The sequence below is a fragment of the Phaenicophaeus curvirostris genome, chromosome 29, assembly GCF_032191515.1.
Source record: "Phaenicophaeus curvirostris isolate KB17595 chromosome 29, BPBGC_Pcur_1.0, whole genome shotgun sequence".
Taxonomy (NCBI): domain Eukaryota; kingdom Metazoa; phylum Chordata; class Aves; order Cuculiformes; family Cuculidae; genus Phaenicophaeus; species Phaenicophaeus curvirostris.
This window is the reverse complement of record NC_091420.1, coordinates 659,621-674,207: the sequence shown is the minus strand read 5'-3', so window position 1 is coordinate 674,207 and position 14,587 is coordinate 659,621. Positions and strand designations below refer to the sequence as shown.

At 54.9% G+C, this 14,587-nt stretch overlaps 1 protein-coding gene across 2 annotated transcripts; it reads right to left on the bottom strand.

Annotated features, from left to right (window-relative positions):
* Window positions 1-4,131: 4,131 nt before the first annotated feature.
* Window positions 4,132-13,750, bottom strand: CHTOP (chromatin target of PRMT1). 2 transcript variants are annotated; one of them, XM_069878420.1, is made up of 6 exons: window positions 13,585-13,750; window positions 11,592-11,673; window positions 9,994-10,147; window positions 6,742-6,925; window positions 6,466-6,603; window positions 4,132-5,270 (listed from the first exon to the last, which is right to left on the bottom strand). In XM_069878420.1, exons 2-6 carry the CDS (start codon window positions 11,654-11,656, stop codon window positions 5,068-5,070), a joined length of 744 nt encoding a protein of 247 aa, XP_069734521.1. In that variant the 5' UTR covers window positions 11,657-11,673; window positions 13,585-13,750; the 3' UTR covers window positions 4,132-5,067. The 2 variants fall into 2 exon arrangements, with proteins under 2 accessions (XP_069734521.1, XP_069734520.1); XM_069878419.1 differs by having other exon boundaries at window positions 6,742-6,928; window positions 13,585-13,745.
* Window positions 13,751-14,587: the final 837 nt, after the last annotated feature.

Genomic DNA, 14,587 nt, shown 5'->3' with positions numbered 1-14,587 from the left:
GGAGCGGCCCCGCGGCGGGGAGGTGGGGAAGACACCGGGAACAGCGCCCCTAGCGGCGGGGAGGATCGAGAGCAGTGCCCCCAGCGGCCGACGGCGGGGTCAGCGCCCCCTGGCAGCGGGGAGGACCGGGAGCAGCGACACCTGCCGGACACAGAGAGCAGCGCCCCCTGGCGGAGGGGAGGATTGAAAGCAGCGCCCCAGGGGGTCTGGGGCTGCTGGAGGGAGGAGGAGCCCCTGGTTATAGAACCGGAGAATCACCAGGTTGGAAAGGACCCATCAGATCATCGAGTCCAACCATTCCCATCAATCACTAACCCATGTCCCTCAGCACCTCGTCCACCCAGCCCTTAAACCCCTCCAGGGAAGGGGACTCAACCCCCTCCCTGGGCAGCCTCTGACACTGCCCAATCACCCTTTCTGGGAAATATTTCATCCTGATGTCCAGCCTGACCCTCCCCTGGTGGAGCTTGAGGCCATTCCCTCTCGTCCTGTCCCCTGTCCCTTGGGAGAAGAGCCCAGCTCCCTCCTCTCCACAACCTCCTCTCAGGGAGTTGCAGAGAGCAATGAGGTCTCCCCTCAGCCTCCTCTTCTCCAGGCTAAACCCCCCCAGCTCTCTCAGCCGCTCCTCTTCTTCTCCAGCCCCCTCCCCAGCTTCGTTGCTCTTCTCTGCACTCGCTCCAGAGCCTCAACATCCTTCTTGTGGGGAGGGGCCCACAACTGGCCCCAGGATTCGAGGAGCGGTCTCCCCAGGGCCGAGTCCAGAGGGAGAAGAACCTCCCTGGCCCTGCTGGCCACACCGTGTCTGATCCAAGCCAAGATGCCCTTGGCCTTCTTGGCCCCCTGGGCCCCTGCTGGCTCCTGTTCCACCAACCCCCCCAGGTCCTTCTCTGCCAGGCAGTTTCCAGCCAGACTTCTCCTAGGCTGGAGCTGCTCAGGGTTGTTGTGCCCCAAGGGCAGGACCCGCCATTTGGCCTCGTTAACCCTCCTGCCGTTGGTCTCAGCCCATGGATCCAGCCTGTTCAGATCCCTTTGGAGCCTCCCGACTCTCCAGCAGATCCAGCTTCCACTCAGCTTAGTGTCACCCGCAAACTTGCTCAGGGTGCATCGATGCCTTCACCCAGGTCATTGATAAAAACATTGAACAGGGCTGGACCCAGCACTGAGCCCTGGGGACACCACGTGGAACTGGCCTCCAGCTGGAGTTGACTCCATTTACCAGTCCTCAAATATATAGTCCCGGGGGTATGTGCAAGGGCAGCTGTGAACACAGCTGGAGGTGCAGCCCTCGCCCTCCAGAAGTCGCAGAGCCAGGCAGCAAACCCCAACCCCATTCATTCAATCCCGCAGAATCACAAAACGCCCCGTGCTGGAAGGGACCCCAGGGACCAGCGAGTCCAGCCCCTGCCCTGGCACGGGACACCCCAACATCCACCCCGTGGGGCTGAGGGCCTTGGCCAAGTGCTTCAGGGATAATGTCAGTCTTGGCGCTGTGTCTGCTTCCCTGGGAGCTATTCCAGGGCTCCACCACCCTCTCGGGGAAGAACCTTCTCCTCATGTCCAGCCTAACCTTCCCCAGGCCCATCTTCCCACCACTCCTCAGGTCCTGTCCTTGGTCACCAGAGAGAAGAGCTCAGTGCCTGCTCCTCCACATCCCCTTGTGAGGAAGCTGCAGAGCGTGATGAGGTCTCCCTTCAGTCTCCTCTTCTCTAGGCTGAACGCAGAATCATAGAACGGTTTGAGTTGGAAGGGACCTCAAAGCCCACCCAGTCCCACCCCTGCCATGGGCAGGGACACCTCCCACTGGATCAGGGGCTCCAAGCCCCATCCAGCCTGGCCTTGAACCCTCCAGGGATGGGGCAGCCTGGGCCAGGGCCTCCCCACCCTCACAAGTAAAATATTTCTCCCTAAGATCTCATCTCAATCTCCCCTCTTGCAGCTCAAAACCGTTCCCCCTCGTCCTGTCCCTGCACTCCCTGATCCAGAGTCCCTCCCCAGCTTTCCTGGAGCCCCCTTCAGCACTGGAAGCTGCTCTAAGGTCTCCCTGGCACCTTTTTTTCTCCAGGCTGAACAACCCCATCTCTCCCAGCCTGGCCTCGTAGGGGAGGTGCTCCAGCCCTCGCATCATCTCCATGGCTCTTCCTTTCCCCTCATTGCCCCAGCCTGGCTCTCACTCACCCCCAGCGGACACGATGCCTTCTACTGAGCTGGGACTTGGGACGTGTCCGGCCACGGCAGCAGCCTGAGTGGTGACCGCAGTCTGGGTCCAGATCACTTGCTGCTGCATCTGGTGGTGACACTGACACAGGTCAAATACCTGGGGGGCAACGTGGGGGGACATGGGATGGGGATGCCCTGGAGACCCCCTTCAGCACAGGCAGAGGGGTCCTTCCATCCATGGGGTCCCCCGATTTGCCCCAACATGGGGGACCCACTGCCCAGGATCCCCTTTATCATAGAATCATCAGGTTGGAAGAGACCCACTGGATCGAGTCCAACCATTCCTATCAAACACTAACCCATGTCCCTCAGCATCTCGTCCACCCGGCCCTTAAACCCCTTCAGGGAAGGGGACTCAACCCCCTCCCTGGGCAGCCTCGGACACTGCCCAATCACCCTTTCCATGAAAAATTTTTTCCTATGTGGACATGGTGCTCCCTACACCCCTGGGGTCGCTCCATGGCCCCTCAAAAGGGGAACCCATTGCCCAGGACCCCCTTTATGTCAACATGGTGCTCCCTCCATTGCTGGGGTCCCTCTGTTGCCCCCCAGATGGGGGACCTACTGCCTGGGACCCCTTTAATGTCGGGTTCCTCAACCTCTGGTCTCTCCCAGCATGGGGGTTTCTTTGCCCGGGACCCCCTTTAACATGTCCACGGGGCTCCTTCCATCACTGGGGTCTCAATTCTGCCCCCCAAAAGGGGGACCCATTGCCTGGGACCCCTTTAACATGGCCATGGGGCTCACTGCACCCCTGGGGTCCCTCCCTCCTGGGGATGTGGGGGTCCTCCCCATGGATGCCCCACCTTGATGTAGGTACGGGGTTAGATCTTGTGCACCCTGGCCCGTGGACACCGTCAGTGCCCTCCAGCATCGCACCTGTCCCCCCCAGCCCCCCTCTGCCCCATACATCACCCCCGTGTCCCCATAGATCCCCGATTTCCCTTTGCCCCCTATATCCCTTTGTGCCCCATATATCCTCTATTTCTACCCTGGGGGCTTTTTCACAAACCTGTCAGGGCTTCTCGTGTGGCCCCGTGGGGCTGGGATCGAGGGCTCCCCTCCTCCCCACCCCTGCTGGAAAAATACCTCACCAATCCCACGGTTTGAGCCTCAAAACCAGAGCCAAGCTTGTCCCCCAGCTCCAGAGAGGGACGAGCAGGGAGGAGGAGAAGCCGGGTCTCACATCCCCCACAGTGACACTGTCTCCTTGGCTCCAGGGACGCTAACTTTGCCCCCAGATAATCCCAAGGGCAGGGATAAAGGGGCCGAGGGGTGTCTGGCTGGAGACTTCACTCCTGTTTGCACCTCCCCTGCTCCCAGCCCCTGCTGGGAAGGGGACACTCACCATGCTTGAAGCCTCAGCTCACGGAGGGCGGCAGAGGGAAGGGAAAGCAGGAGCGAAGCCAATTCTGCCCCATCCCAACTCGCAGGACGTCGCAGGGCAGCACTGAAGCTCCGTTCCGGCTCTCCCCTGGATTTGCTGCAAGGAAACCGTGGGGTCTGGGGGCAGCGCTGACCCTGGGGTCGGGCTGGGTACTCACCCTCACTCTGCTTCGTGACAGGTTTATTGCAAAATCAAAACAATGAAGCCCAAGCGTGTGAAGGCGCCGAGGAGCCGCAGCCAATCGCAGACGTGCTCCCAGGGCAGGCGGCTCCGCTTCTGCCGCAGGACTGGGGAGAACCGGCAGCTCCCGAAGCGGCGACGGGGAAACAATCCTGGACAAGGCAAAGCAGCCTCAGCAGCACGCAGCCTGCTTTGCTCCCAGCCCACGGTTTGCCATTCCCAACCAGCAGAATCCAAGGGGAAATCCAACTCTACAGCTTTGTCTGCGAACCGCGTTTGTACCCCAAAGGGCAGAGTGGGAGGAGAAAAAAACCAAACCTTTCCACGGAAAAAAAAGCCAAACAACCTAGAGCCCAGATTGCTTTTATCATTGTTTCTCCTTCGTTACAACAAACCAGAAACACAGGATTCCATGGAAATCGGAACAGCTCACAAAATGGCTGAACTGAAACTCAAGGGGAGAAGGAGGTGGAGGGAACAAAACCCCTTCCCAAGCCCATCCAGCGACACGCAGGCAGTCGGATGCCGTCTGGATACAGCGGAAGGTGCCGGACAGATTTTAGATCCCGTGGTTGAAGAGAGTTGTGCCATCACGGCTGTGGTTTGATGTTCCCGCTTCCCACTCCTTGACACAAACACCAGTTGTCTCGCCGCTACCGAAAGCGCCGGTGGCATCCAGTCAAACACAACGCGATGGAAACACGAAACTGATCTAGAACCAAAAAGTAAAACCAAGGAAGATTCCAACCTGGGAAGCGCCCTGTGCCAGGCAGGAATGGGACGCTGGTTTTGCAGCACAGAGGGACTTTCGCTTGGCGTGGCCGGGGGAGCACTAACCCCTAAATGGGCCCGACCGCTCGCCCTGCTGGGAGGCTTTTTTGCTTCCAATGGGATCCAACTCGGCATTTGGCCACTTGCAGGGACAGGGCCGATGCCAAAACGCAAGTGTGGAGCTGGAGAGGCACATGGACATGCAATCCCAGCACCGACGAGTGCTCGGCCTAACACGCCGTGCTGTGCAGGCACGGGCAGCGGGTTAACTCACAATCCCAGTGGAACACTTGGGGAAGGGGGAAAAAAAAAAAAAGATATAAAAAACAATCCATAAAGAGGGTTCATACAACAGAGTATCAAAACTTTAAGGGAACACACTAGGTCTGATCTCTTGGTAGAACAGGGCCGCTCCCTATTCCCGCAGGTCCTTCTGGCGCGGATCAGGGTTTCCATGTTCGCGTGCAGGCAGACGTCACACCCCGACTGCGACGCCAGTCTCTAGAGCGGCCTCAGTCGTTGCTCTCCGGGTCTGTCTGAGCCATGTAAGCATCCAGCTCCGCATCCAGGTGTCCTTTTGTTTTGGACATGTACGCATCTAACTGGTTGTCCAGCTGCTCCTTGGTCAGCGCAGGACGTGCTGATCCTCTTCCTCGCCCTCGGCCTCTGCCGCGACCTCTGAAGCCCCCTCGTCCCCGGCCCACCATGCCGCGACCTTACAGGGAGACAAGATACCGGTTACAAATTCCCCACGGCTGCTCCCTGGACTGAGCCTGGACAACCCGGCATCTCCACAAGGAATCCCACAGTGGCAGATGCCCTTCAGCTGGTCGGGTTTTGTCCCCAGGCTGCATCCAGTCCAGAGGCCCAGAGAGACATTTGATCCGTGACTAAGAGCTCCAAATCCCATCTCCCTTCCCCATGTCCCAATCCCACCTCCACAATGGACACCTCTCTCCTGGGGTTCACACCCCAAGGCCCTGCACAACTCCAGTTCAGTCTGAAGCTTTCAGCAACGCCGTCACTCTTTACAAGCCCTTTTTTCCTACAGACACGCACTCCCAACGGAGCGGCTTCCAAATTCCTTCAGGAGCTGGAGACCCAAGAACCCACATCAATCAGCGTGTGTTTGTCTGGCTAGGAAACAGAATGAGAGCTCCAAGCCAAAGCCATCAAGAGACAGGCAGCTTCCCAGTAACTGTGCTAACTCCAGCAGCATTCCCAGACCCATCACCAGTGTCTCCTGCATTTCCTCTCACACTCCTGCTGCTGAGAAGGAAGATTTCATTTACTCAAGACTTAATCCAGCTTCAGATTTTGAATTTAAGTTCAATTTGCAGGGGTTTAGGCCCTCTCCTCTACTGTATTTCCCCCTTCACTGATTATTTCAGGAGTCTCTGGGGTTACACAGGCTCTGTATCATTCCATAGAATCACAGAATGATTTGGGTTGGAAGGGTCCTCAAAGCCCATCCAGTTCCAGCCTGCTATCACAGACAGGGATGCCTCCTGCTGGATCAGGTTACTCAAAGCCTCATCCAGCCTGGCCTTCTTAAATTCAAGGAGACAGCGTAGTCCTCCTTGCTATGCTGGAAGATCACTCCCTGCCTCAACTACTGCTCCAAGCATTCCTCAGCCACGAACGCTTCCAGATGCAGAGGACTCTCCTGAGAGCCCCCAGAATCCTTCTGGCAGCACCAGAAGAGCTGAGACCTGGTTAGGCATAAAGCTGGGTGAAACATTTCTGCAGAGAAAGCCTTAACACAGCACCGTGCCATACACAAACTCAAGGACAGAGGGATTTAGGGCTCCATGTACGTACGCACACCAGCCTTAACCAGGAGCAAGAATTAAAGCTTCCTCCCACTTGCCCACCACACTGTGTTGCTCCTGAAGTCCATGTGCACTCACCTCGGCCACCGAGTCCTCCACGGCCCATGGCGCCCCTGCTCAGACCACCTCTTCCAGGGCCACCACGGCCTCTAATGCCACCTCTTCTCAGGCCCATCCTTGGGGACATCCCTCGTCCTCCACGGAGCAGGCTCTGACCTTCAAGAGAAAGGGAATTCCAATCAGAGAAAAAAAAAAATTCAGACCAAGCAAAAGGATCAGAGTCACACGGTCAAAAAACCCAAACAAACAGCTTTACAGATATGTAAGGAACCCCCACCCAGCCACCACACTGACCTCGGAGCGGGACTCCTCCTCGGAGCAGAGCTCTGGCTCCCCGGCCACCACGCATGGCTCCCCGGGGCAAGCCCCTCTGCCCCATGGACAGCCCTCTTCCTCCCATGGCTCCGCGGGCGAGGGCTCCTGCTGGCCGGCCCAGTCGTGCCTGGATGTTACTTTTACCGAGGCGTTGTTTTAAGCTCTTCTGGAATAAAATATTTTTAAGAAACAAGAAAATCATGCAGCAATCACCTACTAACAACAGTGTGGTGGTTTGGCTTGTTTAAAATCAAACAGAAGGTCACAAGCTCCCTACAATAGATAATCCAGCTTCAAAGAAAGACAATTCAATCTGCACTGTGAAGGTTAAACAGAGAACAGAGACCCTTCCTGGCAAGAAGTGTCCGTTCAGAGATACAAAGCTTGCAGATGTTGAAGGAACCATTTTTCTCTGTGCCATTTCCAAATCAGACACTTATTCCATAAGGCAGCCTGCTAATCCCTTCAGCTGGAAGGTGACAGTCCAAGCAAACACCCCTTCAGCACAAGCCTCGTCTGTCTCCAGAGTAAGTAGCATCCACGCAGCCAAATGCCATGGATGCCGTTTCCAGTGCTCCTCCAACCCTCTCCTAGCTCGGCTTCCACACAGAATAAGACAACAGCAAGGAAAAGCATCGACTTCTCCACCTATGCTGAAATACTGGGCAAAATCACCCTCACTAGAGGGGCAAACAGCCACCTTTGTGTACCCAGACTGTAACAGGGGGTTTTCCCTGCTGCGTCTGTCCCACCGCCAGACTCCATTTTGCAGACAGAGCTTCCCTGGGGACAGGGGCAGCTCTGCCCTCAAACTCACCGGAGCTGCCGCAGGGACGGCTCAACTGCTCACAACACAGCTGAACCGCCACCTCACATCCCAGTATCACCAACACTGGCACCAGTGCAGTCTCTGCAGAGCAGCTACAGCTTCCACAGGCACTGCTGAATCCTGCAAGGCGTCAGGAAGCACAGCGGGAACCTTCACACTTGTCTCAAGAACAGAAGCTCTTGGCCCCAGGAATGCAAAGTGATGGGATGACCATAAAAGCTGTATTTTACTACAGGTTCCAAAAGTTGCTTTGCTTGTCAGCTTTATAGGCCTGCTTGACCCATGCCTGTGGACAGCTGAATCGGTCTCTAAAATCACACTCTTTTGTAGCTGCAGCTTAGTCTTAGCGCATCAGAGTTCAGATAGTCAATTCTTCCCAACATAAAATGTTAGCCTCTCCCCTGCCCAGCCCCCCTGACAGGCAGGAACGAGGAACCATGCGGATGTGCCACAGCCGTTTATGGGTTTATAAGCCAATTACTCTTTCATGTTACATACCAGGAGTTTAAGAAGCTGCCGGGCTTTGCACTGCAACAGCCCAGAAGTGCTCATCCTTCTGCTCTCCCTCAGAGCAGTTGTGCCTTGGTTTGCCCCAGCGGCTACAAAAATATGTCCAAAACCACCGTCAAGATCAATGTTTTAACACTAAAAAATCCACAGCAGGTTCACACAAACACTTGTGCACTGTGATGCGGAGGATGGCAAGACACAAATTCACTGATCTGGCACAAGCAGCACTCCACAGGAACTCGGGAAGTCCTTTCTGAGGGACAGGTGACCCATCCCATCTCTGGAACCAGCGCTCCTCAGTGCTTCCAATCAGAGCATGTTCCAAATGATCCATAAAGCTCCTGGTACAGTACTTGTGAAAATCTAGCCACCACATCCACTTTCAGAGCAACCTGAAAAGACCCAACAAAGTTTCCAGATTCCTCTTCAGTGCCTTTCCCTGGCCCTTCCCTGCAGGATTTAACTCCAGCAGATCATGGAAGTACACCTATACCCAACAACAAAAAACAATGCATTGAAGAGCTCAGCCTAAAGACTGGTTCCCCTGCCACAACTCGATTCCACAAGCAGAAGCTTCATGCTTTCAATCCAGCTTCACTGTGAAATTCTTAACTCTTCAGACTTTATTCTTTTAAGCAGAAAAGAATTCAGGCTGCCACATCCAGAGCTTTTGTTTATGAGCTCTGCAAGGCTGACTGGCACCGCAGCCTGTACAATACGAGTCTCAAGAGATCTTAGAAAGCAACCACATTCCTCAAACAGAAGAGCGAGCTTCCAGGTTTAGGTATTCCAGCTATCTATCTCAGCCATTTCCAGGGCTTTCTCCTCCTGTGTGAGGTCATGCACAGAATTCTATTTAACTCACGCTGCAGTCAGGGCAGGCCGTGCTGCTCTCTGAACTTGCTGCACAGACAAGCAGCTGCCCCACAGCTCTTAATCTGCACCTTACACCTATTTTCAGTCAATCTTACCAGCCTCCCCATTTAGCCAGGCATTTTACAACTGGTAATCTCCCTGACAACAAGCAGGCCCTGGACAAACGTTATTGGTGTTGCTGTTGTAGAGAAAGGTCCGAAGGGCAAAATCTTGCCAAGTCCAGAGTTGTTGAGAAGCACATGGACTGCAACAAAGAAATCTAAATCTATATTTGTTTTGGTTTTCTGCTCTACTGAAGGCAGCCTGAGCAGCACACCATAACCTGCAGCACTCATTGCTGCGATGCAGAATGATAAAGACTCTTTATACAAGGTGTGTGTGACTCTATGCCTTAAGGCCCGGCCTGCGGCCTCGCACTCGTGGGCAATCAGAAACCGAGCTTGTTCCTCGCAGACAGCTGCAATCAGGGGAGGGCACCACGAGAGGGTAGAGCCGGGGACGGGAGCCCCCAGCCTCACCAGGACAGTGAGAACTGGAAACAACCTGTAGCAACAATAAGTGCAGTTAGATTGCGAGATGGAGCACTCGGCATATCCAGAAACCCTGAATGCGAACATTACTCTGTAAAAATAGAGAGGAGAGATGAACAGCCAGCACAAAATAACTCCAACTTGGCAATACAGAATCCTGGAATGGTTTGGGTTGGGCGGGATCTCAAAGCCCATCGAGGTCCACCGCCTGCCACGGGTGGGGACACCTCCTTCTGGACGAGGGGGCCCAAAGCCCCATCCAACCTGGCCTTAAACACCTCCAGGAATGGGGCAGCCACTACTCCGAGAACAAGCAAGTTACAAAGCATTACTTATCTGAATTACAAAGTGGGATTGTCTGCAAGTCCCTTCCAGGTCTCTCATTTTTAACTGTCAGGAGCGTTGTTGCAGCTCCACCACATCCTGGAAAGCCACCGGCTGGGGACAGCATCAACAGGTAGCCCAGAACACGCCACCCCCTCTCACCTGTTTGAGCTTCAAAGCAGCCTGGACAGAAGGTCTGTTCTCCATCTGCTGGGCCAGTCTTCTGTTTCTGGCACTGGCCAGCTGCTGCTGCTGCTGCATGGTAGCCCGAATATTCACTGGCATCGGCTGTTTGTTCTTCAGCATGTTAGTAAAGCTTCAAGGTCGAATAAAACGGGTGTTTAAATAAAGCTTTATTACACACATTTATCGGCATTTCATGGTTCTCAAGATTTGGTCTCCAGATCCCATGAACCTTACGTAAAGAGTGGTACTCGGGTCACGTCATACGGGATTACGTGTTCCTTGTTTTCCACAAGTGTGCAAGAACTGGAAACTTGGAAATGATGTTGGATATTAATTCAGAAGTGATAAAAGCTTTAGGTTACTGATTTTAGAAATGGCAGAAGGAATGAAAACAAGCGATAAGCAGAGATGGCCATGGCAGATGGGAGAGGCAACCTGAAATCCGCCCACAAAAGCAAAATTAACACTCATACATGAGAGAAAACTTTTTAAAACCTCTGTGCCAGAGACAAATTTGCAGAAGGCATTGCCCTGAGGACAGAGCAGCGTGCCCCCGGTGCACCACAGGACTGGGGCATAAGAAATGCCACCACCCCAGTGCTGTCACTTATAAAAAAAGCTCACTGGGCGATTTCTTTGGTGCACAAAGAACCGTCTGTCTTTAAGAGCTACCTACAAGCAGAAGACACAGCAAGATAGCGAACCTCCTTCGCAGCAACCCAACGGCTTCCTACTGCATCCAGGTTGCAGAAGAGAACTTCCAACTGATGAGGGATATGAACTGACCAAGATGAAACAGGCCAGCGAGCCCTCCCTGCACTGCATCTCACTGCTCTTCTTCCCTGAGGGAAGCTCCCAGGATACCTCCCTCTGCAGCGCTCACTTGAGCCAGAACCACACTCAAGTGGCTCCCTTTATCCCTGGTTCGATGACCCCAACATTGTTAATTCAGGCGTGATTAGTAAGAAAGTGAAACACAGCTGCAGCATCACTGTTAGGAAAGCACAATAGCTCAATGGCATGGAAAAACAAGAGGAATACTCAACAGAAGAAATAAAAGAAATCAAGAAGAGAGAAAGAAATGGAGGTGAAGCAAAGCATTTGCCTCTTACAAGGCCCAAAACGTTGTTAAGGGCCTTCGGGCGTGTCTGGCGGCCTGCTGCACGCCTCTTACAGGCCGGCCCACGTGCGTGTGCCCGCCTCGGACAAAGCAGCAGGCCTGCTGCAGCTCAGGTAACATGCTACCAGGCTGCAGGGCCGGCTCTACCAATGTAACAACATGTGGAAGAAACAGGGAGGGCGTGGGGTTTCTCTTTTTGGTTATAACACATCCCATCACATTTACGTGTCGAACAGGTTAATTTTAACCGCTATGGATAAATTTCTCCAAAACATTTGCCCTTTTAACCTTGTGTACCACATCTGTTGCAGTTTAAGACAGAGGTGCTTAGCCATCTGCTCGTTTTAGTGAGGTTAAAAGAGGGCAGAAACCACGTTGGTTTTTTGGACACTGGACAGTGATAATTTAAGTAAAAATATTTCTTATGAGCTGAAGGTGCTGTTGGCTTCCTCACCGCTCGTTCAGAGACATCTTGGTGGTGCTCTTTAGCACAACCTTCGGTGCTGACTGTGCAGCCATCTTCAGATCAAGAGAATCTGTAAACACAAGAACCAGACGTCACAAAGAGCACAGACATCTTGCATGTGCTGGTCTAAACACTGAAAAAACCTGATTCTCCCCTCTAAAGGAGACAGAATGCAAGAAAGGGGCAAATAACTGATATTCCGCCACGTTTTTAAATAAGTTTCCCAGGCCACTGCCACGAGAAGCAGATTTAATAAATCAGAAAGTTAACCTAACTCACCCTCACTAAGAAGTCATCTTTAGAAAGCGAGATTTTTACTGCTGGCAGGAGGAATGCTGCAAAACCGCAGCTCAGCAGCAGTCAAGATGGCACCCAAGTGTCTTGTTTAGTACAGCATCGAGTGGCAGTGCTGCCCTTCCTCAGTGTTTAGATGGACATCCCTATTTGTTTCAAACAGACACTGAATACTCGACAATAAAATTCCAAGATTGCTCTACAGAAGCCCTGCATATTCAACAAATAGAAAGGTTTCATCCTGGCACTGCGATTGCTGACACTTGGACAGAGATAAACTGTAAAGGGCACTGTCGCTCTGGCTTTTTAATATCCAAGGCTCTGGTGGACAGCTCATCTGCAGCCCCAACATTGTTCTCCGACATGATAGATTGCCACATGCCCCACAAAATCAGCAAAGGGATTTAAACTCAGCTGTTACAGGTATTTGGAGCACAGCTTGAGCCCAAGTGCTTTGGCGGTGATGAATGCGACTGAAATGTGCTGAGCTCAAACCCACCAACCATGCAGACTGAAGGCTCCGGGGAAACCTTACAGCAGCCTCCAGTACGGAAAGGGGCTCCAGGAAAACTGGGGAGGGGCTCTGGATCAAGGAGTGCAGGGAGAGGATGAGGGGAACGGTTTTCAGGTGAAAGAGGAGATATTGAAATGAGATCTTGGGGAGAAATGCTTTTCTGTGAGCGTGGGGACGCCCTGGCCCAGGCTGCCCAGAGCAGTGGTGCTGCCCCATCCCTCCTGGAGATGTTGAAGGCCAGGCTGGATGGGGCTTTGAGCTCCTCATTCAAAACCGTTCCCCTCATCCTGTCCCTGCTCTTCCTGATAAAAAACCCCTTCCCAGCTTTCCTGGAGTCCCTTTCAGCACTGGAAGCTGCTCTAAGGTTCCTGCAGCCTTCTCTTTTCCAGGCTGCACAACCCAAACGTTCCCACCCTGTCCTCGTGCAGGAAACGCTCCAACAGATCCAGGTTCTTCTTATGTCGACAGACTCCAGCACTGGGCACCTCGAGTCCAGCCGTCCCTGCCCAACTCCGAACCACCCCTGAGCACCTCGTCCACGCGGCTTTTGAACCCCCCCCGGGGATGAGGACTCCCCCACTGCCCTGAGCAGTCTCTGACAGTGCCTGAGAGCCCTTTTGGTGAAGAACATTTCCCATATCCAATATAAAACTCCCCTGGCACAACCTGAAGCCGCTCCCTCTCATCCCATCCCTTGGTTCCTTACGGGAAGAGCCCAGTACCCCCGTCACAATCTCTTTTTGATAGGAATGGTTGGACTCGATGATCCGGTGGGTCTCTTCCAGCCTGGTTATTCTATGATTCTATGATTCCTTTTGGGCAGTTAGAGAGCAACGACATCTCCCCTCAGCCTCTTCTCCAGCCTGAAAAGCCCCAGGACCCTCAGAACCCGTGAGCTCCAGCCCCTTCCCCAGCTTCGGGACAAGAAAGATCGGCTCTGGGTGTATGAAGCCTGGGCAGGGGCAAACACAGCCCCCCCACCCCTCCAAATGACAAAGATCGCCCTCTCTCTCTAAAGGACAAAGCCTCCGCCACCCCCATTCCTGAGGGGCCTCAATGAGGGCTTCCCCACCCCCATTCCTGAGGGGCCTCGCTGAGGGCTTCCCCATCCCCCATCCCGAGGGGCCTCGCTGAGGACATCCCCGCCGCCCGCCAGGAACCACCCGCTCTCACCGAAGCAAACAGGTCGCCAGATCTCGGTTGGGGGTGGTAGGGGCTAGCTGGCGGGTGACGGCGGGGTGCGGGGCTGACTCCGGGGCCCTCCGCCCGCTCCCTCCGCGCTGGAACCGCCGAAGCGACAAAATGGCGGCGGCGCCTCAAGAACACCCGGGCTCCCCTCCCCGCCCGCGCTGGCCAAAATGGCGGCGGGGACGCACGGGACGCACAGTGACGCACAGAGCCACGCCCACTGCGTCACCACGCACGGGGGCACCCGCGGCCATTGGTTGTCCGGGACGGGAGGGGGCGGGGCCAGGCGGGGAGGGGCGGGGCAAAGGAGCAGGGTGAGGGGGGGAGGTATTCAGGGAATAATGGAGTGAGGGAGGCACCGCGTTGGAAAAGACCTCTTGGATCATCGAGTCCAACGATTCCATCTGCCGCTAAGCCATGTCCCTCAGCACCTCGTCCACCCGGCCCTTAAACCCCTCCAGGGAAGGGGACTCAACCCCCTCCCTGGGCAGCCTCGGACACTGCCCAATCACCCTTTCCAGGATGTCCAGCCTGACCCTCCCCTGGTGGAGCTTGAGGCCATTCCCTCTCGTCCTGTCCCCTGTCCCTTGGGAGAAGAGCCCAGCTCCCTCCTCTCCACAACCTCCTCTCAGGGAGTTGCAGAGAGCAATGAGGTCTCCCCTCAGCCTCCTCTTCTCCAGGCTAAACCCCCCCAGCTCTCTCAGCCGCTCCTCTTCTTCTCCAGCCCCCTCCCCAGCTTCGTTGCTCTTCTCTGGACTCGCTCCAGAGCCTCAACATCCTTCTTGTGGGGAGGGGCCCAGAACTGACCCCAGGATTCGAGGAGCGGTCTCCCCAGGGCCGAGTCCAGAGGGAGAAGAACCTCCCTGGCCCTGCTGGCCACGCCGGGTCTGATCCAAGCCAAGATGCCCTTGGCCTTCTTGGCCACCTGGGCCCCTGCTGGCTCCTGTTCAACCAACCCCCCCAGGTCCTTCTCCTCCAGGCAGTTTCC